At 48.0% G+C, this 12366-nt stretch overlaps 1 protein-coding gene across 1 annotated transcript in view; it reads left to right on the top strand.

The window, feature by feature from the left end:
- Positions 1–3742: 3742 nt before the first annotated feature.
- Nid1 (nidogen 1) overlaps positions 3743–12366 on the top strand; it is a 71997-nt gene continuing 63373 nt past the window's right edge. The window contains exon 1 of the mRNA XM_021180582.2: positions 3743–4070. Coding sequence (XP_021036241.1) covers positions 3846–4070 — 225 coding nt within the window. The 5' untranslated portion in view covers positions 3743–3845. The remainder of the gene's footprint in view (positions 4071–12366) is intronic.

Below are 12366 nucleotides of genomic sequence, written 5' to 3' on the forward strand. Positions count from 1 at the left end.
GCTTGCAGAGCACACACTTTAATAAACCACCACACGAACCCCTTGCTTCACTTATAGAGAGTGGGTTTCATGTGACCTCAGCTGGCTGCAAACCTTTCCATGTAATCAAGGATGACCTTGAACCCTTGCCCTGTCTCTGTCTCCCAAGTATTGGGATTACAGGTGTGTGGCATCATAGCTGGCCTACTGAAGTCTTAAAAAGTTAACCCTTTTCATGTGCACACAGTGTCCTAGAGTTAGAATATAGATCCTTGATCCAAAGAAAGAAAAAAAATTAACAGGAAACAGCTAGAAAAGAAGACCACATTATTATAAACTGTATCATTGTTTTGGCCCAGGCTGGCATTGAGCACACTATGCAATTGAGGTTGAGCTTGAACTCCTGATCGTCCTGTCTCCATCACCCAAATGCTAGAATTGCAGGCGTATACCACCATACCGGGCCTTTACATACATTTGAAAAATGTTCAGAGCACAGCTTGTGATGCAGATTATGAGAACTATCTGGAAGTATAACTCCTAAAGGAACAGGGGACACAGCCCGCAGTGTCCCCGGTAAGATACTCAGCAGCAGAATCCTGTCTCCCAGAGACAGGGCAACGTGAAGTGACTGCAGAGCTATAAATAGTGACAGCCAGTTTACAGTACAGGCGGATGAAGTATGGAACCATAAACACACATAGAGTGTGACTGTTAGCTAGAAACACCGGACCAAACGCATCTACATGTAGAGACTAAGTTCTCTGTTTAGGTTGCAGAAACCTTGTCTGCTATGGAAAGGCGAGACAGTGTAGCAGTTTTGGGGTTAAACAAGGCAAGACTTAAGCCCTTGCTCTTTCACTAGCTGTGTGAGACTGGATGAGGCTCCCCAAATCCCCCACATGGTTCGGCTATAGCTTCACTAGGCTCCAGAGAGCACCAAATAGAAGCCCAAAACCCGGCAAGCAGTGTCTTGCCTCACTCATATATTTGTTGGGCCATTATCTTGCCCTTCTCCCCCCAGGATATTGCCATTTTCTCACAAAGGGGATTATGTATTCATGTCTATGGTATCTGACTCACCAGGTACCTTCTCCGGAGATGTTGAGCTAATCAACATCATGACAACAACTTGTTCAGATAATAATGGAGGCTTCGCGTTAACTGGATTATATACTTTGTCTAATTTCGGGATCACCTTATCTAACCCTCATAACAATTCGTCAATTGTCCCTGTGAATATCCCAATCAAATGATAGGGATACAGAAAGTTTGCGCTCTTGCTACGTTTGTGCAGCCAGTAAAGGGGGGGGTAGGAGGGTGGGAAGGTGGAGGAGGAGGCAGGCTCTGCTCCTACAGTCACCAAGAAAAATTCCACTGGCCAATAGGAGTTTTAGCAACTGTCTGAGTACCAAAAAGGGAGAGAATCTGTGAGAGGGATAAATACATTCCAGGCACTGGCCACAGCTTCAGGACAGCCCTGATGTGTAATAAGCTTGGGATGGGGGTTGAAGGAGAAAAGAAAGGTTGCAGGTGGGAAAAGGCTGGTGAGCTCCTTTTCTTGGCCTCTACTGGGTCTCAGTGCTGTAGGGGGTCCATGAGTACTCTGTGCAGGGGAACCCAGGCCTCTGCACAAAGTTCTCAGTAACTGAAACAAGGCAAGCTAAGGCCTAGGATCTTAGACATCAGCCAGGCAGTACACAGATGGCATGGGGTTGTCAGGGAGCTAGGAAGGATCCCTGGGCATATGGAAGGGATCTGAGCTGCACAGTAGATCTCACAATAGACTTGAGCAAGGGGGATAATGTAGCAGCGCAGACGCAATTTAGTGTCAAGGTTTCAAATCCATGTAGTGGTTGAGGGGCTTGCCATGTGTAAAGCCTTGGGTTTGAGTCTTCATACTGCAAATAAGCTAATAACCAGCTGGATGTAGTGGCTCATACTTGTAGTCCCAGCATCTAGGAGTCTGAGGTTTGTAGGCTGCCATGAGCTAAGGCCAGCCTGGACTATGTAATGAGACCCTGTGTCAAAACAAAACAAGGGTCTGCCCAGAGTGTTTGCCTAGCATGACGAAGCCCTAGGATTCATTCCCATGCTGAGTGTGTGTGTGTGTGTGTGTGTGTGTGTGTGTGTGTGTGTGTGTGTTCGTGCATATCCAGAACTTGAGAACTAGCTCAGCTGGGTAAAGTGTTGGCCATGCCAGCAGAAGGACCTGTTATTGAGAACCTAAGAGGAAATACTGAACACAGAACACTCCGTGCCTAGCAAGCTCTTGGTACCTGTTATTGCTGACCACTCAAGAGCATCAATGAAAGGGCATCCCCCATAGATCAATAACTTCATGCTCAGGAGCTGTGTTCCATTTGCCTCTTTCTTCAGGATTTTGCTGGTCCAAGGCTCACGCTCTCCATTAGTCCCATCACACATAATTTTCTGTATACTGGAGAACTAATGGAGGTTCCAGACCTTTACTCTCAGCTGCTGGGAGGAAACAGGGGCATCCTGTTGACCCCTCTGAGTCAAGGGTCGGAACCCCCCCCCCCCCCCCCCCCCCCCCCCCCGTGCCCCTTCCTCTTCCCATGCTCTCAAAGCCTGCACTAGTTTTCCAGCCTTCCGGTGGAATTCAACTTTAACTTCATTTCTTCTCGGTTTCATTCTTTCTTTCATGACAATGTCTATTAATTTCTTCTCTGTCTCAACCTCTTCCCTTCTCACGGGTCACCCCCCCAACAGGCTTGTTCCAGTGGTTTCTCTCTATATTTTCACTTAAGGTGCCAAACTAATGATCAACAGCTGACTGGAAATATTACATTACTTAAAAGTTATCTTTATTCTGCCGGGTGTGGCGGCGCACACCTTTAATCCCAGCACTCGGGAGGCAGAGGCAGGCGGATTTCTGAGTTCGAGGCCAACCTGGTCTACAGAGTGAGTTCCAAGGGCTATACAGAGAAACCCTGTCCAAAAAGAAAAAAAAAAAATCTCTTTTTATCGAGGACTTTCCAGGATTCTCTGAGTTTTTTGGATTTGTTATTCAGCTTTGCTTGAACCATCGCTCCCAAATTCTCTGCGCGGAGAGATGATCGGGTCCCTGGAACCCGCCCTGCTCCCACCTTTCACCTCCCAGGACCTCCTTTCTCTAGCTTCTGATGAAACTGCATTACTTCCAGAAAATCCGCTTTGATTCCCAGCACGCCACACAGAAGTTTGCTCTGGCCAATTCCTCCATTCCCAAACTGTTTTTATTGCTTGGACTCCAAGCAAATCTGACTTTGAATTGTGTCCCACACTTGAGACTTTGTCTGGCAGGTGTGGGCTCCTGTTTCCTGCGGAATCCTATAACTTAAGGAACCCAGAATCAGGAACTGGAAAAATGCTCACTTAATGATTGGATGAGTAAAGGCACACACATTTGTCAGGCTTTTTGCTCATTTCGAGCATCCGCTCAGTCTCCTTTCTAGGGTGGGTTCTGTCCCGTCCCTGGCCCCAAAGTGTTTGTTTCCTGGTTGCCCGCTCTCCAGGAACTTGCCTAACTGCAGAATGCTGTTGCAAAGTTCCTTCTTTCTGGATAGGAGCCCACCGTCGGGTTGGATCCGGAATGCAGGGAACCAACGCCCACTGCTGCGCGGGGGAACCTCGGTGTCGCCCCTCTTCCTCCTGCTCGCTGCCATTGGTAGACGGGGCAGGCGGGGTGGGCGGGGTGGGCGGGTCCTCCCCCATAGCCCCTCGGTTCTCCTCCCCATTTCCAGGGGTGGGGACGACGGGAGGCGGGAGGTGAGGAGGGACTGCGGAGGGGCGTAGGGTTATATCTTCGCCTCCTCCGCCTGAGCTGCTAAACCGCCGGGCTTGCGGGACCACAGTTGGGAAACATGCTGGACGCGAGCGGCTGTAGTTGGGCGATGTGGACATGGGCGCTGCTGCAGCTGCTGCTATTAGTGGGTCCCGGAGGCTGCCTGAATCGCCAGGAGCTCTTCCCCTTCGGCCCTGGGCAGGGGGACCTAGAGCTGGAGGCCGGGGACGACGTGGTATCCCCCTCCCTGGAACTGATCGGAGAACTGAGCTTCTATGATCGTACGGACATCACGTCGGTCTATGTGAGTTGGGGCCGGGAGGGGAGGAAGGCCAGGCTATGCTGGGGTCGCCAGTCCAGAGAGACAGATGTGGAACTTGGGCGTCGCCCTCCGGGACCCGAGTGCTAGCTGTCCCAGTGAGGGGCTGTCCGTTGAATCTGCGCATCTAGAGGATCGCATTGCTTGTCTGTCACCCCAGTAGCACTCGAAGTTTAGGGTGGCATCTGCCTCCGGGATCCACTCATCTCTGCGCACGCCCTGCCAGGACCCGGGGACCTCGAGTAGAGTTTTCCTTCTCGATTCCGTGTGTGCTTCTCGCCTTCCTACTGGGACAGGTCCCAGTACCCTGCAGCTCAATGGCCAGAGTTGGGTTGTATCCTGTGAGCGCGCCTAGGAACTCTGCCGATGGCAAGCTAGAAAGGACAGAGGAACACTCCTGCTCCGCCCCAGAGTTCAGCGGACAGCCCCTGCATCTGTGTGCGTGGGTTCTGGCTACGTCTTGGCAGAGATTCTGCTCTCTTAGTTGGGCTGGTTTCAGAGTACAGAGGTCAGGACTGAGAACGCAGGGCTCCCCGGTGATCCAATTTCCTGTGGCTGAGGGTGTCACCCAGGGGCCCCAGATGAGGAGCGGGACTTCATGACCTTTTAGCTCCCTTGTACCTCCCCAGTGCTGGCAGGGCCTGGGAGCGCTGTTAGCCTGGTCAAGCCCTTTCGTGCTGCTCCGGCACACCATGTGGATTTGATATAAAGCCTGCATGCATTCCACAAGTGTGTGTGTGTGTGGGGGGGGGGGGACTACACAGACGGCGGGGGAGTGGCTATTCTCTCAGCCTGGCCTGGGCAGATAGCATGGGGCAACACCCACGTGCAGCTTGTCAGCTTTGCCTAGAAAGAATGGGTCACACCCACAAAGAACTCTCACCCTTTGCTGGCTAGTTGCCCTGGCCCCACCGTGGGAAGCCTGGAGAAGCCTCTAGACTTTTAGCATGCTTTGAAATACACACAATGAAATCCTCCACCTTACCAAAGAAAACAACGTGATGGGGAAAACCACACAAAATATTAAAGCACAGACACCAATTTTATGCAGTATGGAGAGGCTTCTCTGTCTTTCCCAGCAACCGCACTCCCCCACACCCACCCCACCGCCGTTAGGGATGTGTTAGGGAGGAGTTAGGAATCAAAACCAGGACTTCCTGCATGAAAGATAAGAACTCTACCAACTGCACTATATACTGGCCCCTCTTGTTTCCTTTTAAACCACACTATGTATAGTGGTAGCCCGAGCAATGGGTTTGGTAACTATCAAAAAGGGTGGATCTAAGAAGCGATCTGAGGTGTATCAATAGTGTCTGTCAGATTCCACACGAGGCAAGAATATGAGTAGGGGCCATAGTGGTACTTGCCTGAAATCCCACACTTGGGAGGTAAGGCTAGGAAGTTCTGGAGTCAGGCCAGCCTGGACTGTGGAGTTTGTCTTTAAAAGCCAGGAAATAGCCTGTGAGGTGACTCACTGGGTAAAAGGCACTTTATTTGTCAATCCTGACAACCTAATTTCATACCCCCATCCCTAGGACCCACATAGTGGAAGAAAAAAAACTGACTCATCCAAGTTATCCTGTGTGTCGTGGGTTGATCCACCGCACCCCCATCCTGTTCCCCTCACTCCTCCCAATTTTAAAAACTCCCCAAACAAGCAAAGCACCAGACCAAACAAGCCAGACAGAGCTAGGGGTCAAGAGACTTCAGCCTGATTTAACTCTGGTGCCGGAAGCCCCCAAGGAAACCAGATGGAGAGTATCCTGTGTCTAGCAGACACTCAAGCTTCAAGCTAACAGTCAGGGAGAGGAAGGAAGCCTGGAGACCTTGGTTTACAAAGGGAAAGAGTAAATAAATACATACATGGACTGGAGGTGGTGGTGTAGGCGTGCACTCTCAGCACGGAGGAGGGAGGAGTAGGAGGATCTCGGGTTTGAGTTTGAGGATATCCTGGGGTACAAGAAACTCTCAGTAAGCAAACAGAATTAAGATAATTTTAGAGTTCTAAAAATGACAGCTATCCTTGATAATGCTCCAAAGAGGTAATTTCCCAAGTGTGGCCCAGGGACCTCTGGGGTCAAGGAATTCAAAAGATGGAGATGATTTTAAGGAATATTAAGTTTATTGCTTTCGTCTTTTCCCCCTTATGTGTATTTTATGTATGTGGGAGTTTGCCTGCATGTATGTCTGAGCACCACATATGTGTAGTGCCAGAAGAGAGTAACAGACTCCCCTCTGGGACTGGGGATCCTATCTCTGTGTTGGGAATGGAACCTGGGTTCAATGTTCTTAACTGCTGACCCATCTCATCTCTCCAGCCTGTTATTTGTTTTACTAAGCATTGTGATAACGATGATGACGACAATGATGATGCATCTGGGCACACGTGTGTGCATGTGTACATATGGGTACATGTGTGGAGCCTAGAGGATGGGTGACCTTAGGAATGGGTTTTCTTCCGTTGCTATGAGCTGCAGGGATGGGATTTAGGTAACTCAAGACTTCAGGCTGTGAGACAAGAGCCTTTATCTGCTGTGCTATCTTGCTGACTCCAACGGCTTTTAGACTTTAGTTGCTCAGGAATGTATGATGGAGTTCACTAGGGGATACATGACACCCACATGTCTGTTCCCATAGGGCAAACGAAGAAGCATCTATCTGCCTTCCACATAGTTGGACATCAGGTTGATTTGCAGACACGTGAAGGAAAGTCTCATCTCTTCATATACTTCATGATGTGTATTTTTAAAAAGATTTATTTATTAATTTATTTAATGTATATGAGTACACTGTAGCTGGATTCAGATACACCAGAAGAGAGCATCAGATCCCATTACAGATGATTGTAAGCCACCATGTGGTTGCTGGGAATTGAACTCAGGACCTGTGGAAGAGCAGTTAGTGCTATCTCTCAAGCCCTCTCCAAATGTATTTTTGGTTGAAACTATAATCACCTGCATTAAAATAATGCTGCTTTTGTTCACATGTGACAAATTCATTATTAAAGTGTTTTAAGTATTTACCTTGATCTTTGCTTCCCCTTTCCATATGATTAAATGTTGATTATGGTCTTGGGGGAATCTTCAAAACTGTTAAACGTTCAAAGGGCTCCAGAAGCCAAAATGCCTGAGGGCTGATCATAAATATATAAAATCAAGACATTGAGTATAAGGACAGGAAGGACGCATTGTTGGGAATGTCTTCTGGAAGAGGCAGGCGCCATGTTGGATACTAGCGCCCTCCTGTGGTCCTCATCAGAATCCCTCCCTGCTTCATGATGTGTGAGTCTCCAGACAAATGGTCCTGAACGGTCATTAGAGTCCAGCCAATAAAACCAGTCATTCACCAGATCCCATGCAGGGGCTGAGCCCCACCCAGAGCACTAAAGCACTAGAAATTTCAGAGCCTCGCTGCCACGGTCCATGAACCTTAAACTCCCTGGGTGAGGGTTTTTGAAAACTATGGTAAAATTGTTCCGAGTAATGAAAACATTTCCTGCCTTTGACTGGAACGTTGTCTCAGTTTGTATGCTTGCTGTCATGTTGCCTGGCCACCCTCACTGGGTGTGTAAGGCAATGGAATGATTTCTAGGACAGGATTTTAGTGATTATTAAATTACTTGCCCATGAGTCATAAAGATGGATAAGCAAATTAGATATGACTTAATATTTTATTCAAAAAACCTTCCATACAGTTGGGAATAGAATATCTTTAGCAACAAAAAGATTGTGGGCTAAAAAGCTTGCCTGCAACCGTGAGGACTGGGGTTTGATTCCCCAGAACCCAGGGGAGAAAGGCAGGAGTAGCAAGCAGCAAGCCTGCAATCTCAGCACTTTGCAGAGGCAAAGCCAGAGGATTCCTGGGTCTTGCTGGTCCGTGTTTCTAGCCCAATCAGCAAACCCAAGGTTCAGTGACAGACACTGTCTCAAAAAGTAAGGAGGAAAGTGACAGAACAAGACAACTGATACAGACATCTGGCTTCCAAACGCACAGGACCATGCGCCTGCACAGACATGCATATACATGTACACACAGAAATTTATTGTATACAGTATATAGGTGTATACTCACGTGCATGAACACATATGAGCACACACAACCTTCTAGTTGTTCATGGGTAATACTGCTTAACTTACTACCTCACAGGACCTTCAGGACTGCTATCTGAAGCTGCTCCGGATGTTCCACCCTCAGGGGCTCTGGCCCAGGAAGGAAGATGGCGTTTTTAGCCTGTCTTAAGCCCTGAGCATCCAGCTTGGTGTGCTGGCTGCAGTCTGAGGCTGGTGATAGACTGAAAACAAGACCAGCCTTCCATGCCCACGGTGTCATGTCATGAGAGAGGTGACATTCAACCAATGATCACACTGATAATAGGACTGTTACCACGTGCTGTGCTGCATCCTCTGAGGCAGAAGTTCATGTTGGAACAATTTGGAGCAGGGTCCAGGCTAGTGGAGCAGTCTAGAAATGTTCCCCATCATAGCTGCAGCTACGATGATGGAGATTGGCTTTGGGAAGTGTAAGGGACAGGGAAGGGCATGGTTCAGATATGGAGATATTGCTCCTCAGGAAACCCAGTCAAGAGCCAGGAATGGAGGTTGCTCATACAGGCTGCAGTCACAGTGCTTATAACAGACCTTGGGTCCCAGCCAGCAGAGCTCCATGCTTTTCATTTGGAGTTGATGAACTTCATACTGTTTTCAGTGTGTCTGCACTAGTCTGGCCTGCCTCTTAGCTGTCATGCTATAGCCTGCCCTCCTAGTGTGGCCTCTATACTCATGCCTTCTTTCCCTCTCTGCACCCATTCCATGTAGATCTTTTATAATTTTTTATTTTATTAGTTATTATTATTGTCTGTGTTTGTCTGCATGTGGTTTGCATATGTGATTGTAGGTAAGCTAGTACCACTGAGTGGAGGAGAGGTCAGAGGCTACTTTATGGAGTCCATTCTCCCTTTCCACTGTGGGCTCTAGGGATTTTTGAACTCACATCACCAGGCTTGTGTGGCAAAGGTTTTTACTTCCATGGCCCCATCTAGGTATTGGCACTTCTTTTCTATCTGGAACAACACACATGCTGTCTCCCAGAGGTACCCCATCCCGCTGCTAGCTCTCAGGCCTCATGCATCCTTTCCAAGAGGGTTTCATATTTGCCCACTACTTGAGGCATGCCGGAAAGATGTGAACAAATGTCTGATCTCCAGATGTGGCCCCTATAACAGACAAAAGAAATGATTCCACCCAAGTCTAGCACAGCAAACCAACCAGTTTGGGGGTTGCTTACAGACACATGGGTTACTAAAAAAACAGTCATTAAAAAGCCCACCTAACATGGGCAGTCACAAAAACTGTATCCATAGAACTTCTGCACAGCTTGCAGACTGCTTCATAGAAGAGTCTCTGCACAGCAATTGTTTACTGTGCATATAAGCTTAGGGATGGGCGTCTTGTGAGTCTTGTAAGTTTCCTGAACTTGCTGAACCTTGTAAGTTTTAAGAATGAAACATTTCATTTGGGAGGAATATTTTGGGAAGGAATACCTTGGTTCTTTCTTTGCTTGCTGCCCTGTCTTCACAGTTAATCTGAGCCCTATGGGGACAGGGCTCTACTGTCATATGACAGTCATTTCTAACACTCAGGTGTGTGTGTGGACAGGTGGCCATAGTGAGTGCTGTGGAGCTAAGCAATACACAAATGACTGCTGGACTCTTACTTATTTTTTCACTTTAGTCTATAAAGCAAGGGAGTCACATGACATTTCTAAGTAAGTTAGTGACCTTGTGTGTCTGTGTTTGCAACAGTATAGGAAACAGAGGGCTGTATGGGATAGTTTATGTATAGACAACATGACAATGATATGGATACCTGGCATGGATCAAGATGACTGGTGATAGACATGGGGTGGGAGCATAAGTCAACAAAAGATGGCTGACACTGGAAGTCTGGGGGAACCTCAAAGTAATCAGAGATGTAAACTGTTATATAAACTATTCCTGTCGGAATGTTGCCTTTGTGTAGGCTTTGTATAAATACGGCCTTGAAGTCAGGAGACTGTGTCTTTGCCTTGGTCTTCACCAGCCTGTCTATGTGTCTGTCTGTTGTCCAGTGTGTTCACCTCACTGTGGCTTGTCAGGTCTGTATGTATGCCTATGCCTGTCTGTTTGTGGCTTATGTGTGCTGGTATGTGCCTGGATATCTGCAGGAGATCACATGCCTAATGAGTGGTCCTTGTGATGGCCCCTTGCCAGGAGTGATTAGCGTATGCTGCATTTGCCTGTGACTAGGGACACCCTCTTCAATGGCCTGACCCCCTGTAACCCTGCTCTTTTCCCAACACAGAGGTCAGTATGAACCTGGAATCTACCAGTTGGCTAGACTGGCTGGCTAGGGAGCTCCAGGAGTCCTGCTGTCTCCACCGCCCAGAACTGGGGTTACTGGCACAGGCTTTTAGGTAGGTGCTAGGAATCTGTACGTAGGTCCTCATGACTGCATGGCAGACGCTTTGCTGTTGGGCCATCTCCCCAGCCTCTAGCATTATTTTCTTCAGCAAATAAGATAGCATAGAAGTCAAAGAAGCAGAGCGAACCTGTAAAAGAGACTCCAGAGAATGTTAATCCTGGTTGGAGCCTGATTAAAACAATCTGGCTGCACAAAGACCTCTTCCAGACAAACTGCAATTTTCTTTTTCTTTCTTGCTGTGTTGAGAGTCAAACACAGGGCCTCACAGTTTAACTGCTCAAAATGCTGGCAGATAGGATACTAGGGTATCCAGGATTTCATTTAAAATACTTCCCCCAAAAAACAGAGCATGGTGGCCCATGCCTGTAATCCCAGCATTCAGAAGGTAGAGGCAGGAGGATTGCTGCAAGTTTAAAGCCAGTCTGGGCTATGTGATGAGACCTCATCCCAAAGCCAAACATAACAACCATCACCAAATGCTCCCTGCCCTCAAAATAACTTCAAAGAAAACATAAAGATAGGTTGAAGAAATTCTAGCCAGTTTGGGCCTGACTTACATGGCTTTGGCAGGCCTTGCCCTTCTCCCTAACCCGCTCTGCCTTGCTAAAAACTGTGAGATTATATTCATAAAGCTAGCCAGCAGGGTCTGTTCCCTTATTTGGCTATTTCCTCCTCCTGAGGCTGACTGCCAAGGTCCAGCCATCAAAATATCGAAGACCAGCAATCAAAAACTACCTTTGGTTCACCTAATTAACATTTCCAATTAAAATTGAACACCTCATTCTGACTCGTTTCCCCTTTTGCCTTTATAAACTACCATTTTATGGGCCACATCTGGGCTACATCTGTCTCCTCTCTATCCACTACCTAGAGGCAGTCATTTGTCCTCCAGGACAAATTCCCCTTCTCCTTGCTCCCTTCCCCTTCTTCCTTGTCCTTTATCTTGACTGCCTTTGCCTCTTAATCTCTGTTTCCTCTGAGACAAACAGATCTCTTTTGTGCTGAGAACATGGTCTTGGGTGTCCTGAGCTGATACTCATGTATGGCAGGAACAGAAGAAAACACAAATGATAGTGTGCTAGGAATTGCAAGGGCTATTGATGGGTGGAAGTGTGCTTGGGAGGGGTTGGGGTAAGTTTATATTCTAGGTTGTTTGAGAATTCCCCTAAACAGTAGTGTTTTACAAAAATATTTTTGAAAAACTATTCTGCCACCCAACTGGAAAGAGGAACTTTAGAGGGTGGAGAGACGGGGAGTGGCTAGAAGCCTGTTGCCAGGGTCAAGGTAGAGAGTGTGGTGGGGTAAGGTCAATGATTGAGCCAGACTCTGCTGATGGAAACAGAACACTTGTTAGTACTGTGTGCATTTGATATTCTCAGCAGCCCCGGGAGGGGCTCAGGTAGGAGCTGTACAGTTCCATAGTTGCAGAGCAGGAAACAAACACGGCCAAGGGCGTGACCATGGTTATCTCTTTCAGCCCCCAGCCCAGTGTTCCTTACACCCTGCTGTATTCAGTGCCATCCTCCTGCCTCCCTCCCTCCCTCCCTCCCTCCCTCCCTCCCCTCCTCCTGTCTCATTAGCTCTTGTTTTGAGATGACTTCTAGGCTACAGGGTTTGGGGCCACAGTGAGGAGTGACATGCAGTGTGATCCTGCCTCTTATGATGCTCATAGCTGCACAACTACTGAACACACTTGGTTCTTGGTCCCTGAATGTTCACTTAACTTCCTTCCTCCTCCTTCTCCTTTTTCTTTCTTTTCTCTCTCTCTCTCTCTCTCTCTCTCTCTCTCTCTCTCTCTCTCTCTCTCCCTCCCTCCCTCCCTC

The sequence above is a fragment of the Mus caroli genome, chromosome 13 (genome assembly GCF_900094665.2).
Source record: "Mus caroli chromosome 13, CAROLI_EIJ_v1.1, whole genome shotgun sequence".
In the NCBI taxonomy this organism is placed as follows: domain Eukaryota; kingdom Metazoa; phylum Chordata; class Mammalia; order Rodentia; family Muridae; genus Mus; species Mus caroli.